Source organism: Protopterus annectens, chromosome 2.part1 (assembly GCF_019279795.1).
Source record: "Protopterus annectens isolate FY-2018-M chromosome 2.part1, PAN1.0, whole genome shotgun sequence".
Lineage (NCBI taxonomy): Eukaryota > Metazoa > Chordata > Ceratodontiformes > Protopteridae > Protopterus > Protopterus annectens.
Genome location: NC_056729.1, coordinates 1,725,990,922 through 1,726,018,469, shown reverse-complemented (window position 1 = coordinate 1,726,018,469; position 27,548 = coordinate 1,725,990,922). Strand labels below are relative to the sequence as shown.

General features: G+C 40.5%; 1 protein-coding gene across 1 annotated transcript in view; it reads right to left on the bottom strand.

The window, feature by feature from the left end:
* KIF17 (kinesin family member 17) overlaps positions 1 to 27,199 on the bottom strand; it is a 1,182,720-nt gene extending 1,155,521 nt beyond the window's left edge. The window contains exon 1 of the mRNA XM_044063178.1: positions 26,164 to 27,199. Within this exon, the coding sequence (XP_043919113.1) occupies positions 26,164 to 26,394 (231 nt within the window). The 5' untranslated portion in view covers positions 26,395 to 27,199. The remainder of the gene's footprint in view (positions 1 to 26,163) is intronic.
* Positions 27,200 to 27,548: the final 349 nt, after the last annotated feature.

Below are 27,548 nucleotides of genomic sequence, written 5' to 3'. Positions count from 1 at the left end.
GGTCTACTGACTGGGTATTAGCACTCTACCATCAGAAAACACACACACACACACACACACACACACACACACACACACACACACACACACACACACACACAGATACAGGAAGTTATCTCCATTCAAAGTCCTTCAAAGCATCCAGTTCAGACATTCTCCAACCTACTTCCACCGGTCACCCACTTTCTAATTTCAGGAAAAAGCTGCTGCTGCTTATGGTTGTGTTTCCTGTGCTTGGTCCGTCTGTAAAAGAAAGACATTGCTCACTGTACAGTTGTGAATAAAGAATCATTATGTTAGCTCGCCATGCCCCCCCCCCCCCCCGAAGCTGTGGGCCCTGGGAAGTCACCTGTTTTGTCCCTGTTATAATCTGCCTATATGTTGACTTTTTTCCAAAACTTGTTTAAAAAATGCTGCTGTATTTAAAGGATTGCAGTGGAAAAGTCACACAAAACTATGCTGATTGATTAGGCCTTGCCTGTGACTCCTGTGTAGGTATGCCTTGTAAACATTTCTAACATCAATATTTAGCAATCATTAAAGCAAAAGGAGAGGTTGAGCATAAAGTAGCCTAATTAAAAATAAAACTTTACAGACTTTCCTCCTTTCAGCAGGATAACTCTATTCCACTGGCTATCACTGTCTGCCTCAACTGATCAAAAACAAAACATGACCCATATGTCCTTTCCTCATCAAGGAGGGACCCACCTATCACCCCATTAATAAACTCAAAAAGACTAGGGCACTTTTATGAAAAAACAAATCAGTAAAACCTGTCGTGAATTCAACATTAAATTCAAACTGTTCAGATATCCCACTGACTGAAACTCCAGGTGGTTGAATGCCTTTACTTAACATGCAGAGCTCAGTGATTTGAGAATAGGGAGGTGATCCAAATCACAGTTAGCTTTAAAGGGTAAGTGTTATGCTGCAGGTTAGATATAGGGATTGTGTGATGGGTATGTTCCAGGTATTGTGTTTGGTAAGGGGGTGTGCTAGGCTGTGCCTGCTATGAATAACAATGTGAGTACTTGGATGTTTGACTATGTTTTGTATCTTTTCATTGAATATGTCTTTCAGCAAAATGGTTTTTGATTTTGGCAGCTTTCTATTATGTACTTTTAGAACAGGATGTCTTTGATTAAGTAACCTACCTCCATAAGCACACATAATCTAACATGAAACCTAACAACTAATGCTTATACACTGGAGCAATGTTGCTGATGGTGTATAATTGACAATCTCAGGCTATAATATTTTATAGTAAGACATACAAGCGACGGCAATTGAACAGACATAGGTTCGGATAGTTGGCAACTGCAGGTCTTTACTTACAACATATAAAAGACGAAGCTGGGATTTCCAGGCTCTTGAAGCATAATCGCACCAGTCTGTTACAGCAGGCATTAGTGCTTACCTACACAACTGTACTATGTTCATCATATTGATCACTGCTGCAGTAGCCTTGGCTATATGGGTAGACTACCTTAGCTAACTATAATTGGGAGGTGAAAGTAGAGGGGTCCAGGCGCCTCTGGAGAATAGTCCTAGTGAAGTTTCATCAGGACCTAGAGAAGGAATCAAGCATATAGTGTTTTGCAAAAGTATGTACAGAGGACCAAGTAGCAGCTTCTAGAATGCTTCTACAATCCATCCATTTCCAAAAAGCCACAGATTAAGCCAAAGCCCTGACAGAGTGAGCCTCGATCCTGCTAGGAATATTTTTTAAGGTGAGTATAACATAAAGTAATAGCCTTAGGCAACCATTTGGAAATCTTCTCTTTTGACACAGTTTGTCCCTTCTTCTTACCCTTACAAGAAATGAACAACTGATCCAAAGAGCTGAAAGATTTAGTTCCGTCAAGACAGTACCGGAGTTTTCTGTTGACATCCAAGGTTTGCAGTATCCTTTCTCCCTAATTTTTGGTTCAGGAAAGAAAACAGGGAAAAGGATAGTTTGGCTTAAAGTAAATTCAGATACCACTTAAGGCAGAAAAGAAGGATTAGTTCTCAAAGAAACTCTGTGCCCATGGAAAATGAGACAGGTTTGACTCATCTTAAGAGCTTGCAACTCAGACATCCTTCTTGAGCAATCAGTAAAACTGTTTTCCATGTTAAAGGACCTAATTTCCAGCAGATTAGATGGCTCAAATAGATCAAGTGTTGGCTTCTCTAACACAAAATTAAGATCCAAAGGAGGGGCGACCAGTTTTCTTGGAGGCATCTTATGCAAAACCCCTTTCAAGAACATTTTGACATGAGACTGCACTGAAAGAGGGGGATCCATGGGCAGATAAGCTGAAATGGCCAATAAATGAACCTTGGCAGAGGTATGAGAAAGGTTATAGGATAGTAACTGACACAAATATTACAGAACCAGAGAATGGCAGGCCCTGAAAGGTTGCTGGTTATGTTGTTGGCACCATCTAGAAAACCTCTTCAATTTACTAATATATGATTGTCTAGTAGTAGGCTTTCTTGCCTCCATTAGTATCTCTTGCACATCCTCAGTAAACAGGTGCCTAAAAGGAATTAAGACCTTATTATCTAGGCAGTCAATTGAAGTTGATTGATGTTGGAGTGTATCAAACACCCATGTTCGTGTGTGAGTAGATCCAGTCTGTGAGGAAGCTTGTGGTAACTGCCCCTGGCCATTTACAAAAGAAGGGAGACCCATGGCTGCCTGGGCCAGAATGCAGTCACCACAATGATCTTGGAGGATTCCTTCTGAATCTTCAGATGTACCCTGGATATAAGTGGAAAGGGTAGAATAGCAACTGTATCTCAGCATTAACTTAAACATATTCAGGTTGAGTGCAAGATTTTTGCAAAGGTGTGTCTTATTTCCTGTTTGTGATGTTCAGGGAAAGCATATTAAGGTGCAGCAGAGGTTTGGAGAACATCAATTTAGTGGTGTAAGGTTGCAGTTTTGCTGTTTGCAAGTAACGCTGTCGTCATAGCCTCATGTGATTATGACTGACATGCACTGGGGTAGGAGGGGTTGGGATGAAAACCAGCACCTCCAAATGATAGATCACGGCTCTCTCATGGAAAAGAGTTGAATATTCTCTTTCAGGTGATGGGATAAGAGAAACCTAAGGTAAAGAGATTTCATATCTTCTACCTTTGTGAGCAAAGGTAACATGGCTTGGGAGATTGAAAGATGAATTACTGCAGCAGAACCAGGACTGGAGGTGTTGTACCAGACTGTGGTGGTGAGGCAGGAATGGAGTCATTGAACAAAGCTCGTAATTTACTTGTACAACAACAAGCAGGTTACAAGCATTTAGCATCATAGCAAATACTCAGGAAAATGGGAAGACAGTACCAAACAATGAAAGCAGTAAGTCATTACAATTATTAAAAACACATCTGCCTCAGCTTATTGAAGAGTGTTTATTTATTCAACCGCAGTGTAGAAGAGAATGTAAGACGAATAGAGAAGTTGGAAGTTCTGTGTGCAATGAAGCTAAATCGAAAGTGCGAAGAGTTTGCAGTAGTCAATTATTTAATCATCCAAATGTATCAAGAAATGACAGTAAAGAAGAGAAGAGACAGGATATCTACACCATGTGCAACATGAACAAAAGAGGTTTATATAAGTGGGAAATAATTGTTGCAGTCTGTATGTGGAAAGAAGGGAAAAGAGGTGGATGGGTAAACTATATACAATATGTTAGGACAGGCTTAGTCAACAATGTAAGCCACTGATAACATACGGATTGAAATAAAACTAGAAAGTAGAGTAAATGGAATAAGCTGAAATATCTAACTATGTACATTTAAATTTAAATTTTACTTTTTTTATTTATTTATTTTATTTTGCATTTATTTACTGGGAGAGTCCAACTGGGTCTAAGAAGGCCCATTTTCAGTGGAGGCCCGGGGAGAAAAGCCACTCAAATTGTTGTAGTAGATGTGCTTTTAGCTTTTTCTTAAAAAAGAAACACTATCTAAAGCAGAAATCTCTGATGAAAGATAATCCCACGCAGCATAGCAGAACTGTAGTTAGGTCATCTGATGCTCTGCACAGGTGCCCCAACTCCTAACTCAAAGATGTGGAGAGAAAAAAGGGTCTTCTCAAAGCTGAAGACAAGAAAGGCAAAAAAAAAAAAAAAAAATGCTACAAATGGCTTGTTACAGTTAAATCACCGTACACGCAACACTTCATTGCTTCAGCCATGACCTCAGATGCAGTATCATCATTCATTATGAAGCAGTGAAATGTTTGTAGTTTCATAAAACAACTCCAGTACTTTTCTCATGCACCATCAGCATCTGCCAATCAGAATGCAGTACTGTACTCATCACCATCAGCATCTGCCAATCACAATCCCTAACAGCTTCGCCCTGCCCTAGTTACACCTCTGCAATAGGGTCAAGTCTATCGAAAACTTTTTCACAGGAAGATAATGAGAAAGGGAAATCTGTGACATTTTAGTCAGGAACTGATATTGCCAACATCCTGGCAGATAGGTTCAATGCTAGCTTTACCCCTCTCTCAACCCCTAAAGGGCCCATCTCTATACAATGCAAAGTTCCTGTAATCACGGCTGCACAGGTAAAAACACACTCTCCAAAGCCAAGAACACAGCATCCTAGGGACCTGACAAAATCCCAGGCTGTGTCCTACATGAACTACAGAACGAACTGGCACCCCACCTAAGTACCATGTTCAATCATAGTCTCACCTCAGGCTTTGTGCCCACTGAATGGCGCACAGCAACGGTTATCCCACTCCACAAAGGGGGAGCCACCACAGACCCCGGGAACTACCGTCCCATTAGCTTGACGAGCCTAGTCTGCAAGGCTATTGAACGTATCATCATGGAACTTATAAACAATGACACTGGTAATCTCCAAACTCTGGACCCTACCCAGTTCGGGTTTGTAAAAGGCAGATCATGTCTCCTAAACCTGATAGACTTCTTTGAAGCGGTCACCAAAGCCGTAGATGAGGGTAAGGTGGTTCACACAGCCTATCTAGAGCTCACCAAGGCTTTTGACACCATCCTTCACTCTAGAATTATAGATAAACTCACTAAACTAAGTATAAATCCCTATGTCACAAGATGGGTTGCCAACTGGCTCACTGTCAGAACCCACACTGTGAAAGTAGCAGACTCTAAATCCAACTTCAGACCAGTGACAAGTGGAGTACCACAGGGTTCAGTCCTAGGTCTTCTCCTGTTTGGTATCTACTTCTCTGAAGTATAGGCTAACACAGAAGGTCTTCGGTAACAAAGTTCGCAGATGACTGCAAACTAGGAGCCATAGTCAAAACTCCTAACGGTGTGGACAAAAGGGCCTCACTGAGACAGATGCCTGGTGTCAAAGCCATGGCCTCAAGCTCAATGACAAAAAGTGCATTGTTATCCCTTTTGGTAAAAACTCTGTACCCATGAACTACCACATAGGTGGTAGTCTAACACTGAAAGTGTGATAAGAGACCTTGGGACACAGGTGGACAGTAGTCTCTCCTTTGATAATCAAATCGCCACAGTAGTCAGGAAATCCTTCTATGTGACACACCTCACCACAAAAGGTTTCTCATCCAGGAAAAAAAAGAGGTCATTGTTCCCCTCTACTCGTCACTCAGTCATTAGACCCATTATAGAGTACAATGCCCCTTTTGGTATGTACCTCACAAGACATCTACAACAACTGAAAAGGCCTCAGAAATACCTCACAAAGAGAATTACCAGCCTCAAACAGATGCCCCACGCAGACCGTCTAACAAATCTCCAGCTTTACTCTGTTGCATATCGCCTACTCAGAGGCAGTCTCTGCCTAACATACAAAGCTATGTCAAACCCAGAGCTGTTGGACATGCTCCACTTAAAGAAATCCCAATCCCTCCGAGCTACATGCTCTAGGGATCTAAACCTTATCACCACAATAAACAGAACATGCTGGAGGCATAGATTCCTGTCCCAGAGACTTCCGATACTCTGGAACAAACTACCTATCTGTATCAAACAAAGCTCCTCATTAGCACTGTTCAAGAAAAATCTTGATAATTGGATGGGAGATAGCAAATTTAACCCAGGGATAATTTCTGTGGCTCTGCTTGACAGGGGCACAGGAAAATCATTTTCTTGGGTGGCAAAAGCCAGGGTACCATTTGGCTAGGCTTATCCAGGCTCTACGACCAATAGCCTAGTACCTACCTATGAACCTATGAACTACGTCTAAGAACATAAACCAGTTTTTAAGTGGGCTTATAAGGTAACTAGATGTAGTTGAAACAGGAAGACATTTATTTTGTTTAACAGTGTTACAATGATGTTCTGTATGATTAAACAGAGTATGATGTCCGGATGGACAGCTGATAATGGGCAAAGCATATCCAGTTCTTGGTTATTATTAATAAATTAATAATGGCTGCTCTAGTTTCTGGAGTTAAAAGATAGAAATGGTGCAGCCAGAATGACGAAGGATAATTCCAATGATAAAATGGCAGAATGTAGGTCATTCACAGGGTAACTGGTTCAGTCTCCATGAAACAGCAAGGGGGTCAGTAATATAGGAGAATCATGGGATGCAGCCAGTGTGCCTTCATGTTGAGAGGAGCCAGCTGAGGTGATCTGGATGATCTGGGCAAGGGTGCATTTATGGTTAATGTCTTTATCTCAAACATACAAGGTACAGGGCTTGATTCTGACCCTGGTTGTTGGCAAAGCTTTTAATGGTCTACAGCCTGATACCCTAGTATTTACCTGTGAACCTATATGGGTGCTTTCCACAGGAAGTGCATGAGGCACAGCTCACTGGAAGGAGGCTGGGGAGCAAATCCACATTGGGGGGGGGGGGTTGCCTGTTTCAGCTTACCTTACAATATCTTGGGTTCCACAGAATGATGATTGTAGCTAGGACTAGGTAAGTCTAATTTACCTTGCACAGCTGGCTACCACCACAATCCTCAAGATGGGAACTGGTTTAGGAAAAGAAAATGACATTATCCTCTTTTATTTGCAATGTACACTGTTAATTTACATTAGCTTTTCTTGTGCTGCTGGCCCAGATCTTTGCTGAAAAGGGTCCAGGCACCAGTTAACCTAACCTTTTACAAACTTAAAAAAGGAAACAAGCAAACACACAAAAAATAATAAATAAATATGCATTTGCATACATTATACTAAGTTCTGCAACACAATAAAAAATGCAGAGGTGCAAAACATAGAGGCACCCAAGTAAGATGGAAGACCAGACAGGAGGAGAAGGTAACCACACACAATACATACCCAGTCACACATGGTACCATCACAACTTCAAATCATACACATACTCACACAAAGACATACTCGGAGGCTCTGATCAAAAATTTACCAAAACAGCAGAGGCCACCAAAGCAGACACCCAAACAACTACCACCTCACGACCCAACACATGCAACACATAGACCACACAGTCAGAGTGTCAAACAGTCACAGCCCTTAAGGCCAAACAAAATGCCAGACACACTTGTCATTGGTGATTCCATAGTCAGACACACTGACGCCCCGCTCACCAGACTGAGTAAAGAGAAGGTCACAGTAAGCTGCCTGTCGGGCGCTAGAATCCGCCACATAACGCAAGCACTCAGGTCTCTCAACAGCAGGTACAAGTACGACTCAGTCATTGTCCATGCTGGTGTCAACGACCTGAGACGTACCTCCTTGGACTACATGAAAAGGGACATCAAGGAGCTCTCTGATTATGTAGCCCAGGCAGGTATGACCCTGACCTTGAGCAGTATCCTACCTTCACCTAGAATGATGCCACAATACAGTGATAAGATGATCAGCTTTAATAATTGGCTTAAATTCTGGTGTCATTCAAAGGGGATCCAATGTCTGTCTGCCTGGGATGACATGCTGGACAAGCCACGCTGCTTCAAGGGACGGCTTGCACCTGTCACCCTGGGCTTCGGATATTGGCAAAGGCTCTTGCCACCCCATAGTGCCTTTTTAGGCAAGGCTCAAATTCTAAACCTACCACCCTAGAACACCAAAAAGGAAAAAAACTAAGGGTAATGCTGCTCAATGCCAGAAGTCTCAATCTCAAGATGCACGCACTCGAAGCCCTTCTCAATATGGAGAACATCGATGTCTGTGCTGTGACAAAAACCTGGTTCAAGGCTCCTGAGAGCACCCCAGCACTAACAGGTTTCACCTCATATCATGCGTTCCGGCCCCAAAATCCGGACAACACCAAGAAAGGAGGGGGGGGGTGTCCATATTCATAAAGGACACCCACATCTCAAGGTTGGTGGCAACGCACGATGCATCGGAAACCATCCAGGTGCAATTAACCATAGGCAAGACTGCTCTGCAATTTGTAGCATGTTACAGGCCACCCTCTCAAACTCAGGAACCTCACATGGCCTTCCTGAAAACATTGGAGGGGATAAATGTATCTCCAAACACCATCATACTAGGTGACTTCAACTACCCTAATATAGACTGGGAACACTACTCAAGCCCGAACACTCTAACCCAAAGATTCCTGGAGTTCATAAACTCAAATGCCATGGAACAACTAGTCACCATCCCCACAAGAGGAGAAAACATACTTGATCTCATCATCACGAACATGGGATCAAAATGTTCAACACCGAAGTATACCCCTCACTGGTGAGATCAGATCATAAACTAATCTCGCTGGAGGTCCTCATCCCGCCCCACCTGAAACAAAAAGACCACAGTGAAAAACTTCTCAAAAGCCGATTTCACACTTCTAAAAACTAGTGTGGTCTCCTTTAAGGCCCCTGAGCCAGTGGTAAACATTACTCAAACCGCTGAATCACTTACAAATGCCTTCTACCAGCACCTACAGGACTGCATGGATCAGGCAATCCCAAACAAAACTAAGACTCTCTGTACCAAAGGCAAGCGTCCAGTCTGGTGGACCCCAGCCATAAACAAGCTCTACAACAAAAGGAGGAAGCTACTACAAGATAGAGCAAAATCCTTGAAAGGTAAGGCACCTTTGATCATTATAAGTAAAAACTAAGAGCTCTCATAAAATCATCCAAGGCAAATTTTGAGAGAAAAATCGCCAAGGACTCTAAAGAGAATCATAAGGCCTTCTTTAGCTATGTTAGAAACCTAGGAGGAAACTCCCAGATATGCTCAGAATTAGTTCAAAATGATGTGAAAATTACTGAACCTACACACATTGCCAACATACTGGCTGACAGGTTCAGTGCAAACTCCCCTCCCCCCCAAAAGGAGAGATATCTATTCCAGAGGATTGTAGCCCCTCAAACATCTCCAACGCCCAGGTGAGAACTGCCCTCACTAAGGCAAAAACACAGCATCCATGGGACCGGATGGTGTCCCCGGCTGTGTGCTTCATGAACTCAACGAGGAATTAAACCCACAGTTAGGACAGCTGTTTAATCTTAGCCTCACCTCAGGATACGTACCCAAGGAGTGGCGCACGGCGACTGTGGTCCCACTTCATAAGGGCGGTGCCTCCACAGACCCTGGAAATTACCGCCCATTAGCTTGACAAGCCTTATCTGCAAAGCCATGGAGAGGATCATAATGGAACTCATAAATAAAGACATAGGGAACTTGCAGACTTTGGATCCAACTCAGTTTGGCTTTGTCAAAGGCAGATCCTGCCTCTTAAACTTGGTTGACTTTTTCGAGACAGTCACCAAGGCCATTGATGAGGAAAGGCAGTCCATACAGCCTACCTCGACCTGGCAAAGGCCTTGACACAATACCCCACTCAGGTATCATCGAAAAACTCATCAGCTTGAATGTAAACCCATACATCACAAGATGGGTTGCAAACTGGCTAAGTGACAGAACCCACAGGGTCAGAGTTGCTGGAGCCATGTCAGACTCAAAGCCTGTCACAAGTGGTGTCCCACAGGGCTCAGTCCTGGGTCCACTCTTGTTCGGCATCTACTTTTCTGAAGTACAAGCAAACACAGGAGGGTTATGGCTGACAAAGTTTGCAGATGACTGCAAACTGGGCGCCATAGTCGAAAACACATCTGACACAGATATCCTCCAGAAGGGCCTCACAGAAACGGATAACTGGTGCCAGAGCCATGGCCTGAAGTTAAACGCCAAAAAATGCATAGTCATACCCTTCGGGAAAAACAAGGTTACCCCTAGCTACCATATAGGTGGCAATCCACTGAGCACAGAAAAAGTCATCAGAGATCTGGGGACCCAGGTTGACAGTAGCCTTTCGTTTGACACTCATGTTGCTAAAGTAGTTAGGAAAACCTTCTATATCACCCACCTGATCATGAAGGGATTCACATCTAGATCAAGGGAGGTCATCGTCCCCCTGCACTCATCACTTATTAGACCTATGATTGAGTACAATGCCCCGTTCAGAATGTATCTGACCAGACACCTGCTGCAGCTTGAAAGGCCCCAAAAGTTCCTCACCAAAAGGATAAAGGGTCTCAAAAATATGTCTTATGCTGCCCGACTGAAAGAACTCCAGCTCTATTCAGTCTCATACCGCTTGCTCAGAGGTGACCTGTGCCTGACATATAAGGCCATGTCAAACCCAGATTTGATGAATATGCTTCACCTCAAAAAATCTAGATCCCTCAGAACCACAAGGGCAGGAGACTTAAACCTTGACACGGTTATAAATAGAACATGCTGGAGGGACAGATTCATCACCCAGAGACTCCCTATGCTGTGGAACAAAATCCCGGTACATGTGAGGCAGAGCACCTCTCTGGCCTTGTTCAAGAGGAATCTTGACCAATGGATGGGAGATTGCAGATATACCCCAGGGATTACTTCAGTGTCACTGCTTGACAGAGGCACAGCAAAATGATAGGCATAGTTTTTATTCAAACTAAAGGGGTGGCGAAAGCCACATAACTATGGGCTAGGCTTATAAATGCCCTTGGGCAGATAGCCTAGTATGAACCTATGAACCTATGAACCTAATAACAGCATACTGTATGGGTAATGAGCTTCAAGGCAAACAAAATGCAAAAATGTAGCCTTGGAATAAAGGAATTTAAACAACAATTATGCAATAGTAGAGACGAAATATATTAATATTTGCACAGTAAAGACTGGAACACAGAATATCTGTTACCCTAAATGTAGACAAAATACTAAAGTTTTCAAGAAAGCCAGAAAGTAGTTGCATCAGACAGAGAAAGAGACAGACAGAGAGAGAAATACTAATTCATTTGATATTTGTTGACAAGGTTAAATGATTTACTACCACAGTCTTGAAACTTGCAATCTTGAAAATCATAATTCCGAGACCATAATATTAAAAGACCTAAACGCTGAAGATGACAACATCTCAAATACCAAATCTCCCTACCACTGGGAACCCAGGAATAAGCATTAACACTGGTCCTGCAGGGGAAGACCCCAGAACAAATGCTTACATAGGGCCTGCAGGGGGACACATCCATGAATTCAACATTGTGGTCTTTAGCATTTCGGTCTTTTAATACCATGATCTTGGGATTATGATTTTCAAGACTGTAGGCTTCAAGATTGCCATGGTAAACTGATAGTGATCTAACTGAAGAGGCTTTGGCCGCAGCTCTTTCCAGTGGCGATAAGGTTAGTAAAATAGACATAGATATATAAATCTTCAAACAAGTACAAGATATCAGCAGCACAAGAAAATAATAAGGTCATATCACTGCAATTTACTGATGAAGCCGGAGCTGTAATGTTGGTAACAGTGGCAGTTCTGGATGTTATATTTCCAATATGTGATAAGCAGCATGGAAATAAATCTAAGAAAGATAACAAAGATATTATATGAATTAAACCAGAAGTTTGTTTATATTCAGAACAGGACATTGCAAGGAATATAAGAAAAGAAGGGATACTGGTGGGACTGGTGGGACCTTCGTATGTATGACAGAGATGGCATACAATAGAACTAGATACTAGATATCATATGAGCCTTCTGACAATAAGAAAACACATTTTTTCATGAAAGGAGGCACTAAGAGTTAGGAATGAGGAATACAAAATCAAACTTGAAGAGGATGGAGTAACTGTAACAAGAGTGATTCTTTCTAGGCAAACAGAATACATGTGGATACAAGGAATACACTCTCAGCACATACATAGGTTCATAGGTGTATACTAGGCTAATGGCCCTGGAGCCTTTACAAGCCTAGTCCATAAGATTACCCTGGCATCATGCCACCCGGCCTTAGTTCCTAGTGCCTCTGTCGAGTAGAGCCATTGAAAGTGATCCCCGGGGTGAATTTTCTATTTCCCATCCACTCATCAAGATTTCTTTTGAAGACGGCCAGTGAGGTGCTCTGTTTGACATGTATGGGAAGTCTATTCCATAGCATGGGCAGTCTCTGGGTTATGAACCTGTCCCTCCAGCATGTTCTGTTGATTGTGGTAATGAGGTTGAGGTCTCTGGAGCGTGTGGTGTGGAGGGATTGGGATTTCTTTAGATGTAGCATTTCTAACAGAGCTGGGTTAGACATGGCTTTGTAAGTCAAGCAGAGATCACCTCTAAGTAGGTGATATGAGACAGAGAATAGCTGGAGTTTTTTGAATCAGTCCATATAGGACAAGTGTTTAAGGCCTAGGATCCTCTTTGTGAGGTACATTTGCGGCCTCTCCAGTTGTTGCAGGTGTCTAGTGAGGTACATGTCAAATAGGGCATTGTACTCAATGGCTGGCCTAAAGAGGGAAGAGTAGAGGAAGACAAAGACCTATTTCTTCTTGGATGCAAAACCCTTAGTAATGAGATGTGCCACATAGAAGGACTTTCTGACCACAGTGGCAACGTGGTGGTCAAAAGAGAGGTTGCTGTCAACCTGTGTTCCCAGATCTCTTATAATGCCTTCTGTGTTCAGTGGACTACCATCAATGCAGTAATTCAAGGGAACCGGGTTTTTTCCAAGGGGGATGACGACACATTTTTTGGCAATGAGCTTAAGGCCATGGTTCTGACACCAGTTGTTGGTGTCACTGAGGCCTTTCTGTAGGATGTCAGCAATAAAAGCTCCCAACTTGCAATCGTCTACGAACTTTATCAGCCAGAGTCCCTTCATGTTGGCCTGGACTTCAGAGAAGTAGATGCCAAACAAGAGAGGACCCAGGACCTAACCCTGTGGGACTCCACTCGTGACTGGTCGGCAGTCTGACTTGAAGTCAGCTACTTTCACACTGTGGGTTCTATCTGTGAGCCAGTTTGCAACCCACCTAGTGATATAGGGGCTGATGCCTATCTTATTGAGTTTTTCTATGATTCCTGAGTGGGGAATGGTACCAAAGGCCTTGGCCAGATCAAGGTAGGCTGTATGAACCACCTTGCCTTCAGCCATAGCTCTGGTGACTAACTCAAAGAAGTCGACCAAGTTGAGCAGGCATGATCTACCCTTCACAAAAACAAACTGTGTATGATCCAGAGTTTGGAGATTCCCTATATCGCTGTTTATTAGGTCCATGATGATGCGTTCCATAGCTTTGCATAACAGACTCATCAGGCTAATTAGGCGATAATTCCCGGGGTCTGTAGTCGCTCCTCCTTTGTGGAGAGGGATGACTGTAGCAGTGTGCCATTTGGCAGGGACGAAGCCTGAGGTGAGGCTGTGATTGAACAGGGCACACAGGTGAGGTGCCAGATCACTCTGTAGTTCATGTAGAACACAACCAGGGATATTGTCAGGTCCCATAGAAGCTGTATTCTTGGCTTTGGACAGTGCTGTTTTAACCTGTGCAGCAGTAATACTGGGTGCCTGGCAATCTAATGATATTGTGATTGGTCCTTTGGGGGGGGTAAAGTTAGCACTGAATCTGTCAGCCAGTATGTTGGCAATATCTGTTGGCTCGGTATAGGAGGTACCATTGTGCAGTAGCTCAGAGCAAATCTGGGTATTGCTGTGGAGATTCTTTAGATAACTATAGAAGGCCTTGTGGTTGTCTTTACTATCTGTTGCAATTCTGTTTTCATAGCTAGCTTTAGAGGATTTGATGAGGGATCTCAACATTTTGTTGAGGCTGATAAGGGAGTTTTTCGAGTCTTGGGACTTCACCTTATTCCGCATCAGTTTCCTCCTTCTATTGTAGAGTTCGTATATGGCAGGAGACCACCAGACTGACTTCCTTTTTTTTGAGAACATCTTAGTTCTATTGGGTATGGTGAGATCCATGCATTTGTGTACGTGTTCGTACAGTGCATTGGTGTATAATTCGGCAGTCACGCAAGTATTCTCCATTTGCATGTTTTATTTTATTTAACATTTGTTGACCGGGAAAGTCCGACTAGGTCCCACAGATCCTGTTTTCAGCAGAGGCCTGGGGAGAAATGCTCCAGAAGCATGTCTTTAGAATGTGGGAGGAAACCGAAGTACCCGGAGGAAACCCACGCGAACGCAGGGAGAACATGCAAACTCCACAAAGAAGGCACCCCAGCCAAGAATCGAACTGGAGAACCTCTTGCTGTGAGGTGACAGCATTAACCGCTGCACCACTGCACTGCCTGCATGTGTGCGTGAAGTTAGCCACCTCTGTTTTTAGGAGCCCAAAGTTAGCTTTGGAGAAGTTTTTCATGGTGGTTACTTTTGTGGGGGGGGGGGTGGATTTCCAAGGTGATTAGTTTGTGGTTGGGGGAAGACAGGTTGTAAGATAACATGGAGAAATTCAAAAGTGCATAGCAGAGGTTTAAGAGAACCTCATCTTTAAAAACAGAAGGTGATTTTTTTTTTTCGTTCACAAGCTTTGGGGATTGGTATAAAGGTTAAGGTGTTTACCTTACAAACACAAGGTACAGAGTTTGATCCTCACCTTTGGGAAGAATGGGTAGGCTTAAAAAGACCCACCCCCTGGGATCATTAACCCAGCAATTACCATGAACCTCATAAACTCCACTGCTGTTATACTCCCCTCACATTTGCACCTCCACTTATATTTTACTGGTTAATGCTAACAAAATGTAATTGTTTCATCTGGTTGTTTTACTCTGGAGTTTTTCCAAATATTGCTCAACGTTGTCTTTCAAATTGTACTTCCCTTGTCTTATTTTTAATTTTTTTTATATGCTGAATAATATTTAATCCTCTTTATTACAAATGTGGCAATATTCTTCCTATCTGTGCCATAAACACTCCTGATTTATATTTCATTTAAAATAGTAAATTAGTTCTACTTGTCAGATAATCTAGACTTCACTATGACAGAGAATTATAATAAAGTAATTGAAAAAATTAAATATGTGATTATTAGACATACCAATCAATCTTTTTTCATTTGAAGATAGACTATTACTTATAAAAATGGTTTTCTTACCAAAAAATGCATACATAATACAGTCAACAGCCCTTGCTCCAGGTAAAGAAAGACATTTTAACATGGCACAGTTATGTTTTATGGCATCTAACAAAACCTAGAACTGCATATGCAAAGCATATTAGACCATGGCATAACAGAGGTATTGAATTTCCAAAGAAAGTTATGCTCCTGCTTTGTTGTTTAAAACTATTTTGCTATGGTTAGATAAATCTTAGAGTACAAATTTTATGCCCAGTAGAAGGTAGTTCATGCTCATATGGAATAATTCAGGTCTTAAACCAAATTATTTGTTCCCTACCTATTCTAAATAATGAAATGCTATCGGTAATCAAAAATTAGTTTTTGGGCTCCTCAAATAAGTTAACAAAGTAAAAATATATTACCCTATTAAAACATTTAGAAATTTAATTAAAAAAACTCTCCTATTAAAAATTATTTACTCTTATTTTATATAACAAATACAGCAGGACTTTTGGAAAGTAATGTTCGTGGTAAGATGTTTAACTTAAAAGTAAGTCACCTCATTTATTGCTCTAACAGACTAAATTGTCTGCAACTGTCAACCTGGATTCTCTGTTTGAATTGTTGTCTCTACTTAATTTACATCTAGTGAACATAACTACAAATTTACACAATGTATGATATGTTGCTGTTATAGTTCCTATTGTTTCAAAGTATTAATGTACGACATTAATCTCTAACGGTTTTTGATGTATATTATAAGTTTAAAGTTATGTTTTTTTTCTTTTACTATACTATGTTACTATATGACACTGCAGCTTTTCTTTCCGGGCCTCCACTGAAAAAGGACACATGTCCAGCTGGACTTTCCCAATGAACAAATGTAAAATAAGATAAATAATAAAATAAAGAAATTGGGTGAATATACTATTTACTGATAAAATCAAGAAAGAAATTAAACTGGGACCTCAAAATGGGGTGTTAAATTTTCATATTTATTTATTGATTGATTAATTGACATTTGATTACCAGGAAAAGTCTAAATGGGTAGGAACCCATTTTCAGAGGATGTCTATAGAGAAAAGCTCCAGAGTATTACAAAACATTTTAAGAACAATAAATTGTACAATCTTTAAAAATAATACAAAAAAATCTACAGTTTAAATGATTACACCAAATTAGGCATCATATGAAAACATTGGTTAAGAACAAATACAATTTATACAGCAGTGATTTAATATTTAGAGAAATTGTAGCCAGTTTATAGAAAAATTAAAGGTAAGTTAATATAATATAAACAAGAATTGCAATATGAAGTGAGAGAAAAGCAGGCATATAGTATATTTAGGGAGAAAGCCAGGGGAGAGAAATTGAAAGAAGTAGGAAGTGAGTGAAGAAGGGGGAGTAAGGAGGTGTAAGGTATGAATAGGTACTTGATCATATTTAGGGATGTAGTTTATCCTGGTGTTGAGCAAGAACAGAGCCAGCCTTTGGCTAGAAAGTCTTTCAGAATGGTTTGAAGGACGGGAGGGACGGTATTAACCTGAGGGATACAGGTAAGCAGTTCCAAAGCTTAGCAACATGGTACAAGTACAGACATGCCCAGCAGACTTGATACATTTGTGGACAGATAGGAGTTTTTGGTCATTGGATTGTAATGACCAACTGGGAACATAGTTGTGTAGAATGCTATTTACTAATGGACAAGCAGATGGATGCTGGATAATTTTATAGGTGTTAAGACGCTGTGTATATGTTAGTTGATGGGGTAGTTCTAACCAGTTTAGGCTTTTTAGTGCTGTACAGTGGTGGGTTCTGAATGGGGTATCTGATGCAAATTTAGCAACTTTGTTATACAACTGTTCATGTTTTAATTTTTGTGATGCCTGAAGGTTAATAAGGATAGGAGCACCATAGAGAAGTGTGAGAAAGAGATAAATAGAGGCAAGTGTAGCTTTAGTTGCAGCTGTGAGAAAGCTTTAGGCTCTGTAAAGCATGCCTAGCTTCTGATGAGCCTTTCTTAAACAATTTTGTATACACAGGTTGAATTTAAGATTATGATCCATCATCATCCCTAGTAATTTGCTATGAGAAGTGACTTCCGTTGTTGTATTATCAGGATTTTACATTTTGTTTTTTCATGAGAGAGATTTGGAGAAAAAAAAGTAGTACTTTGTTTTTTGGAGGGCTTGAGCATGAGTTTTGAGTTACAAAGCCATGTTTCAGTGGTTATCACTCGTTTGTCTCTAATACAAATAATCAGAAGGCTTGGGGTTTTGTTCTGATGCTTTAATCTATACAAACACATAGAGAACAGCATCAGTAAATATGAACAAACTAACAAACAGAGCTTACAAACAAACATGCTTACATCTCAACAGCTAACTACAAAATGGACGCCTGTGCGACTACTGGACAGTGGCAAAGGGTGCTGACTTTTTTGAACATGGGCTAAACTCTTGGCTAGGCTTGTAAGGGCCTCGGGGCCAACAGCCTAGTAACTTCCTATGATCCTATGGCAGGTCAGGCTTGCATGTGCTCAGTATTTACACTCTAGCGCAAGCCCCTGGACAGCTTCTTAAAGATATACTCTCTCATTGATCTACATCCTCCCTCTTAAAAAGATTGCCCTTTTATACAAAACAATGTCGGAGTTAGGAATGCATTACTATGTACATTGGAAACAAAACACAATGCTCATGCCCAAGTTGCTTCATATCTGTTAAAGATTTAGAGATTTGACCATATCTAGTAACATAACAGTTTGAACCAAATTTTGCAACAGGGACAGTCTGTGGTGCACAACTTGTATCAGGAGCTTCTGAATTCGTCACAGGAATGTCCTCTGGAACTTCCCCTGGAATTGGAACATCAGACAACTCACTCTGAGATAAAGAGTCTTTCTCACAGGCTATGTGCTGCGGTATAGGCTCGGACACCGGTAGTAAATGCTTCCAATTCCTTCTAAAGATTGCTCTTTCTGATTCCACAATGTACTATCTCAGCTCTGGACCAATATTCTTCACAGCACAATCCGATCATAACCTTTGAACATCTGCATCCTTACCACTTCTCCCTCTCGTAATGGACTGAGCAGTTTGCTGGCCTTATCATAGTAGGACTTCTGGGTTAAGCCCTGCTTCAACAGACTGGTTTTCACTAACCTGTTGCTCCTGACACATGGAACCAACAATTGACTACTGATTGGTAATGTGGTTCTGGTTTGTCTCGACAGAAGTCTCTGAGTAGGTGAACCAAGATGTTTATCATGAGGAACATTCCTGAGATTCAACAGATTCAAGAAAACATTACTATTGTCTCGTTTTGGCTTCTCTAGTAAGTGTTTTGCACTTTGAACTGCGCGTTCTGTCAAACCATTTGACTGTGGGTGTTCTGGACTACTTCTGACATGAGTAAATTCCCATTCTTCAGCAAATCTTTTGAACTGTTGGCTTATGAACTGCGTGCCATTGTCATGAATAACTTTGTGCAGACTACCATGAACTGTAAAATGATGCTTCATCTTAGTAATGAAAGTACTGGATTCTAGGTTGAGAAGTAAGTCAATCTTGAACCAATTGGAGTAAGAGTCTACTAGCACCAAATAACGTTGACCATTCCACTCGAAGATATAAGTGGCTACTGTATACCAAGGTAGTTCCGGAATCTGGTTAAGCTGAAGTGGTTCTTTCTGTTGACAAGGCTTTGTACTATTACATACTGAACAAGAAGAAAGTGCTCTCTCAATGTCTTGTGACATAGAAGGCCAAAATACTCTTTCTCTCGTCCTTCTTTTGGTAGATTCAGTTCCTGGGTGACCACGATGCAAGATAGTAATGCACTCTGGGTGCAAGAACTTTGGAAAAATTACTTTTGGACCTTTCATTATGATACCTTTGTCAGGCAAAATTTCATCTCTGTATAGAAAATAAGGTGGCACTTCTTGAGGTAAACTACATTGCTTTGACGGCCATCGCTGATTGATAAAGTGGTTGAGCCTCTGTAAAATTGGATCTGTGGCTATGTGATCTCTCAACTCAAGACATGTGGAAGAAAAATTTCTCACTTCCATGACTTCAAAATCATCAGTCAATTGAGAACATTGATCAGTCTGTTCAGTGGTATTTCTGGGTGGTCTGGATAACGTATCAGCAAGATAAAGAAGTTTACCTTTCTTGCAGGCAAAATTGAAATTATATATTTTTGCAATCTCAGCATCATACATTGCATTCTGGCTAGACCTGAATGTATTGGCTTTCTCAAGATAGTGACTAATGGTTGGTGGTCTGCTTTGATCTGGATAGGTCTACCATAAACATAATCATGAAACTTTGAACATGCAAACACAATTGCCAAAAGAGCTTTCTCGATCTGGGCATTCTCATGCACCTCAGTTTGGCAGATTCTCATGCAACTCAGTTTGGGTAAGAGTTTGCGATGTGTAGGCAACAGGTTGATCCTCTTGTAGAATGACTGCACCAAGTCCAAAATTTGAAGCACCACAGGAAAGTGTAACTGGTTTGTGAACATCACAGTATCTCAGAGTTGGCGGACTAGCAATTCTCTGTTTCAAGACATCAAATACTCTTTGGTGTTGCTCTAATCAAGATAAGGATACATCTTTATATGTCAGCTCTCTTAGTGGTGCTGAAAGTTAGCTCAAGTCTGGAAGGAACCTGCCTAGGTAGTTGACCATGCCAAGAAAACATTGCAGGGCTTGAACATTGTCTGGAGCTGGCATCTCAAGAATGGCTGATTGCTTTGAAGGGTCTGGTCACAAGTCTGTACTCATAAATAAATGACCAACATAAGGAACTTCTTGTAGCCTGAATTTGCATTTGTATGGGCTGAGCTTAAGATCCACTTGACATGCTCTTTCTAGAACTATTCTGAGGTTTCTGACATGTTTTGCTTCATCACAACCTCCTACCAGTATGTTGTCTACTATAATAGCACAAGGATACCCAGAAAAAAAATGCTCCATTGCATGTTGAAAGACTTCACCTGCAGAATTTATCCCAAAAGGCATTCTGAAAAATCTGTACTTTCCAAACAGAGTACTGAACATAATGAGCAATGATTATTTCTTGTCAAGCTGAATTTGCCAAAATGAACTCTTTCCATCGAAGACATAAAAAATAATGGCATTTGGCATCAAGGCTGTGTCTTTTTTGACTGTGCGCATTGGATGATGAGGTCTTTGTAGAGCTTTATTCAAATCTCGAGGATCAATACAAATTCAGATATCATCTGAGCTTTTCTTATGAGCTACCACCATGGAAGATACCCATTCAGTTGGAGTTTTCACTGGACAAATTGCACCTTGTTGCACCATTTTATCTAACTCAGCTTTGACTCTGTCCTGCATGGTTTTTGGAACTTTACGTGCTGGCTTGATAACTGGACTGACGTCTGGGTCGAACTTCATGGAGTACACAACTGGAAGTTTGCCTAGTTTGTCTTCAAAAAGATCAGCATAGGTAGAAAAAAATGTGCTGGGCAAAACTGGATTTCTTTATGAAATTAAAGCAGTCCTATTTTCAAGCTGTCTCTGAGCCCTAATAATGACTGAGCGTGCCTCTTGATCCCATAAAATAACAAGTTGTAGCTTCTACCTGCAGAATAACATGACCACACTACTGAGCCTTTGGTCTGAATTTCCTCACCTCCATAAGCAACAAGCTTTGCACACCTTGCCAAATCAAGCCTTTCACCTTTACACACTCTGACAAATGTTTCTGCTGACATAACATTGCACTTGGAACCTATGTCAGCTTTGAGCTCTGTGGGTTTGCCATTTATCTGAACAGTGCAAAATACTTCATTCTTAGCCCTTAAATCTACTGCATTGAGCGTTTCATGAAGGACTGACACGCCATCATCATAAAGTGTGCAGTTGCCACTGTCTAACTTATCAACTTGTTTCCTAAAATGTTCCTTTTTAATAAAAAGAGTACCCACATCCTTTTGATTTACAAAATATTTTGAAATGATTCCATTTATTGCATTTCTGGCATTGTTGACTAAAAGCTAAATATTTTTCCTTTTTAGATTCATGACTTCCAAAACAGTTACAACAGCTGGCAAATAAAACTGGGTGGGGCCGATGCTTTGCGTTTGCTGACTCACTCTTATGCTTCACTGAGCCTGTGCGAAGTCTGGAATATGCTAGAAAGTTCTGGGGTTTACCAGTGAATGCTGCAGGGGTTACAGCTGCCCCGTGCTTGGGCCTGTTTCTTTTAACTACATGCTGTACACTATCAACATGAGCGTTATCACTGTGCCTTCTACAGCTGCTCTCATTTGTAAGCATGTTAATGTGCTTTTCTGTGAGCTTGTATATCTGAGAAATTTCAATAGGCTTATTCAAAGTTAAATCACTGTCACGAAGCAAAATCTGTAGTATGTCCCTTATCAACTCATTTCTTAAGTCACCAAATCTGCACGCTTTAGCTTTATTTCTCAGGTCAGTTACATATGTTGCAAAAGTTTCACCAGTCTTTTGATCCCTTGTGTAAAATAAGTGCCTTTCCATTGTAACATTTGTCTGGGGGGTTACACATTTCTCTAAATTTACATTTTAAGCACTCTGGGTCCTCCCTTGACTCAGCTGCTACAACAATATGATGGTTTTCCCCTTCTCTGTTATAGATAGCAGGTGCAAACACAAATCATCATTCCCTTTCTAGGGTTGGGAGGCTGGCCTAATGGTTAAGGTGTTTGCCTTACAAACACAAGGTGCAGGGTTTGAGTCTCACAAGGGATAACTGGCTAGGCTTAAAATGGCTCGCAAGGGCAGTTAGCTTAGTATGAACCTATGAACCTATGGATTCTGACCCAGCTAAATTAAGTAGAATAAATGCATTTGTATGGTCATCTTTATCACAAAATTCAGCCTGTATGAAAGTGTCGTACTCCTGCTCAAACACTCTCCAGTTCTCAGTAATATTACTGTCAAACATAAGTGCACTGAGTTTTCGAAATCCATCTGCCATCCCCACAAAGTATACAAAATACACTGAAAATATGGCCCTTCTAATTATGTACAAACAGAGCTGTGAGCTTGTAACAACATTCAAATGCACAATAAACTCTTCAAAATACATTACTTTGCGAGATATGCCTTGCAATGCCTGTACTTTGTGATGTATACCCTGTAATGGCTATACTTTGTGAAATAGCTTTATTGTGACATTGCACCAACATCCAAACACTTTATACACATCTGATAATTCAGATATCTATGCTTAATATAAAAATGCATATGCTTTGCAAAAATGTGCTTGTTTATTTTATTCGTTTTATGCAATTCAGACTTTATTTTAAACATTTTCCGGAGTAATTTGAATATTTTTATCAATATCGTACATATCTGTTTATGTGAAATTATTTAGAACATTCTGTATGCCCCGTTTCATACTGTGTGAAAAGAAATAGTGTTGAGCAAGTTTTAATATCTAGAATTCATTTTGCAATGTATACACATTTTGGAAATGATCCACTCCTTTATATTCCACCAACATCTAAACAAGTGCCTTAACTAGTTTTACCCAAGCCATTTCTGACTTCATGCCCCTTCGGTATACTTCTTCTAACTTCATGTCCTTTTACATATGTCGGTTCTGATACCAAGTCCTTCAGACATGCCACTTCTGGCACCATGTCACTTGTTCCTCTCTAATACAAATAATGAGAAGGCCTGGGCTTTTGTTCTGATGCTTTAATATATACAATCACATCAGGATGGATAGCACCATCAGTAAATATGAACAAACTAACAAACAAACATACATGCTTACATCTCAACAGCTAATCACAAAATAGCAGTCAGGCTCGCACGTGCTCAGTATTTATACTGTAGTGCAAGCCCTTGGATAGCTCCTTAAAGGTATTTACACTCTCATTGATCTAGTTGTTAAAGCTTCCTAAGTAATTTTTTGGAGGTGAGCTATGTTGCCAGATATACAAATGAGTGTGGGATCATCTGTATGCTGTATTAGGGAGTCATGTTGTGTGGATGTGTGGAGGCTGTCAGTGAGAATGTTAAAGAGGGGGAGACAAAAGATTGAGCCTTGTGGTACACCTGTGGTGCAGGGAGGTATGGAGAGAGGGGGGTGTGCCAATGTACTGACTAATACCTATTGGATGGGTAGATTTTGAATCATAGAAGGGTGCGCTAAGACAGACCTAATGCATACATTTGAAGCAGAAGTTTGCTGTGACAAACTGTGTCTTTAGACAAGTCTAGAAAGACTAAAAGACTTTAGACAAGTCTAGAAAAATGGAGGAAACTGTTTTTTACATTATCTCTAACTTTATTGACAGTATCTATATAGATTAGAAATATACGGTTAGTACTATGGGAAGGGAGGAAACTGTGTTGAATGGGGGATAGGAGTTCTTCTTGCAGGGGATAGTTTAGCAATTTTTATTTATTATTTATATATATATTATTTATAAATAAAATAAACTATGCTGAATGGGGGATAGGAGTTCTTCTTGCAGGAGATAGTTTAGCAATTGTTTTTGAATATATTGTTCAAGTATTTTGGAGAGAGGGGTAAGATTGCTATAGGCTTTAAGTTAGTAATGTCTGTTGAAGTTCCTCCTTTGTGCAGAGAGAAGATAATGTGCAACTTTTTTCAGAAAGAGTGAATATGGAATTTCTGGACTGGCCTATTTATAAGGACTGAAACAGGACAGGCAATGCTATCAGCAGCGAATGTAAGGTACTCGGTTAGAAGGTCATCAGCTGAAATAGAGCATGGTTTTAGTTTGTTCAAGAATAGTTTTGGACACAGGTTTGAATATGAAAATAGATGTGGTAATATGTGGCTGTTGGGCAAGGTTAGGATTAGATGCTGGAAAACCCTTGGTTCCAGATGCTATACTATCTATGAAATAAGAGTTGAACTGTATTGTGGTCATTGGATTGTGGTAAGTTATTGGGAGAGGGGTTAGGGTTGAATTTTTGGACAGGTGCAAGATTTCTTTAATGTCTGTTCAGAATTTTTTAGGGTTGTGTTTACTATTATACTGAAAGTTATTATGGTATATATAACACATAAAAGAAAAAACTTGAAAAAAAAAAGAATTTAATGACAGAATTAGAAAAAAGACATATCCAGAAATATTAGAATATTTGCCTGTATTTATCAATAGTTACTGATATAGTAAACCATCTCTGTCTAAGTTGTATAAATTAAATTTAGCTTTAGCTGTTTCATCAAAAAAACTTTGTCAGTAGAGGCCCGGGAAGAAAAGCTCCAACATATTACACTTTAAAACAGACATTCAGTAATATACATAAACAAACATTAAGTATTAATAATAATACATTTTATAATTAGATTACATTCACATGAAAATAAAGTGAAATATTGCAGCATAAAAAATTGCACATTAGCAGATGTTGAATATTGAGTAGTTGAAAAATGTATTAGTTCATAGTTAACTACTAGGCTAGGTGCCCTTGTAGGCCATTTTCAGCCTATCTACTTGTTCTCAAGGGTGAGAATCAAACTGTCTACCTTGTCTCTGTGAGGTAAACACTAATATTCCACATGTCAAACAGATAACTGATTACATGATTAGTACTTAGAAATTCAAAGAAATGGAGGTGAAAGAATGAAGTAGGTAAGGCAGAAGATGTTAACATTGTAGTTAAGAGGTGAGATGTAAAGCAGGTTCAGAGACAATTATATCATGTATATTACCAAATGTCAGTTTAAAAATGTTGAACTTTTGTCCCGGGGCCTCCACTGAAAAGGGTTTTTTGATTAAACCCAGTCAAACAAACCTGGTAAACAAAAGCTAAATAAATAAATAAGTAGATAGATAGATAATTAAATAAAGTAAGTAAAATATTTTGATCATTTGCCCCCCCCCCCCACCCCCCACCTTTGGGCAGATAGGGATAATCATCAAAACAGAACCACCATGTTTAACTGACAGCCTCATTGGTATGTCAGTCATGTTGTCAATGTCCACACCTGCATAAACTAAACAATCACCATCTTTACCTGTGAAATATAATTATGCCATCAAACCTGAGGTAATTTAGTACAACCAAGGTGGGAAAGAAATGGAGCATTATGTTACAGCAGTACACTGCTGGCTTATATGCAAGGATAAACAACCTGGAATGTTTTGTATGCAGTGTTCTAATACCTGTGCTGTCAGTCCTAGTTGTCTATGTAAATGGAACTCTACAAACTAGATATAAAATGTATGTTTATATCCTGACACCAGTGCTTTATTTCAGCTCCTGCAAACTTCACTTCAACCAATTTGACATGACACAGGACCTTCACACCTTCCTCTGTCACCTCCCCAGATACAGTCATTAAATGGTGTCACCCTGTTGGTGCAGAACAGAAGTTTTGTAACACTGCGGCAGTGAAGATGTGTCTGTGCATTTTAATCTCACAAGTCCTGTTGAACTTTCCACAGTCTTCCTAACTGACACAGTTTCAAAGTACTGTACATTGACTAGTTTGCTGAAAGGTTGTGCATTCAGCTAACCCAGCATACTTTGGATTTACATTCTCCAGCCTCTTCCCAGTATCTGGAAACCTACAAGCAGATAAGGTGACCATCTATATCCACAAGCTCTACCCGAAGGCTTTAGCCCAACAGGCAGTGTATTGCCTCAACACCTGCAGATCTAGATAGCATCTAAGTATTTTTTTCTGTTATCCCATTACAGCTTCCTGAACATTTCAGTTTTTAGACTAATTTATTTTCAGCAATACTTGCAATTTTACTACACTTAAGTTATGCTAGTTATCCGTATTTTCAGCCATAGATACAACTGTACCACTCATCTTCCTTTTCTTTTCATGCAAAACATCAGAATAAACACATAAAGGAGTCATAATAACGTATCAGACTAGCATTGATGGAAATATGTATAAAATCCCATTTTTAACCTACTTACCTCAATGAGTGGAAAGGCAATTTCATTATATATCTGTTCAGTGGTTTGGTCTACATAGTAAGCACCATCAAAAGTGAACTGTTTGGGTGGCTCGTCTGTGGCATCAGGTTTCTGAATAAAACACTGTCCACGTTTACTGTCCATGTTAACCACCACCTTACAGTTGAGGCCCTTCTCTCTCTCATTCATTGGGCGACAACGCACCACTACCCTAACTGATTCGGAAGCCATTCTTGTCTTTACAAACCAACACAACTCAAACTTTCCATTCAACCGGCTAGCCACACAGAAAAATAATTTCTCAGATTTTATATAACATTAAGGAACATCCTTATCCAATAACTGTACATAATATAACGTTTCGGGATTGCCACTTTTTCTTGCTTTTACTACTCTCGATTTCAATGAATGCACAGCTAGTCACCATGTCCATCCTAAATAAAGTGGCACAACGGATTTATTGGTGCAAATCCTGCTAAGGCATTTTGTTGGATAATAGCCACCTTGCGGTACTGACGATAAGTAATCTGTGGCCAGTGTCTCAAGACATCAATAGCTCTTCCAGGACAGTATTATGGAAAAAAATAAGCGAACGTGTTCCCACGGCTCAAAGCACTACCCCTCAGTGTAGGCCACCTGGCCACCTCTGCTGTCTGTGCCATTTTTTATCATGCATGCCATCCAAACTAACGGATAAATCTGCACTGTCACCAGGACTGTAACAACAACATACTCATGTAAAAATAAATAGAAAATAAAATAAGCACGAGTTATCTAGTACACGGTGCCAATACCAAAATAGTGACCCCAATACATCTACCCACGCTCGTCTGGCTCCTTATCATCCACTTAGCTCCTCCCCATATAGTGGTGCCGGCAAAGGTGGCCCCAGACACGGAACCCTAACTTCCACGGAGGAACGGAAAGATGAGAAAAGGTTTTCTCGGGTGAATTAGTATATCATGAGAGGTAACGGTTAAAACCGCAGCTTCATTATGTTGCCTGCCGTTTATTGACGCCTACATAAAACCCAGGAGAAGTTGTACAAAAGTTTCCTCCTCCCACAGCGTTCTCTGTAACTAGGCAACCAAAGTACAGTCGGTGATGCTATTGGCTAACTTAAGGGAACGTCTTCAAAATGTCAGGAACATTAAAGTACGACGACCCTGTACTCTTACGGGTACATCTGGTTTGTGTTGTGATGGAACTAAGTTTTCTGGGGTCTGGGGTAAAACTGGCAAGCATATCTCTCATCTGTCCAGAATGTCCTGATTTACTTTCCATATTTTGGGTCTGTTCCTCATAAAATGTGTGCTTTTTCTAACAAATCGTTGAGGACTAACGTCACTAAATAACAACATCCATCAAATCATTCAGGCAGTACA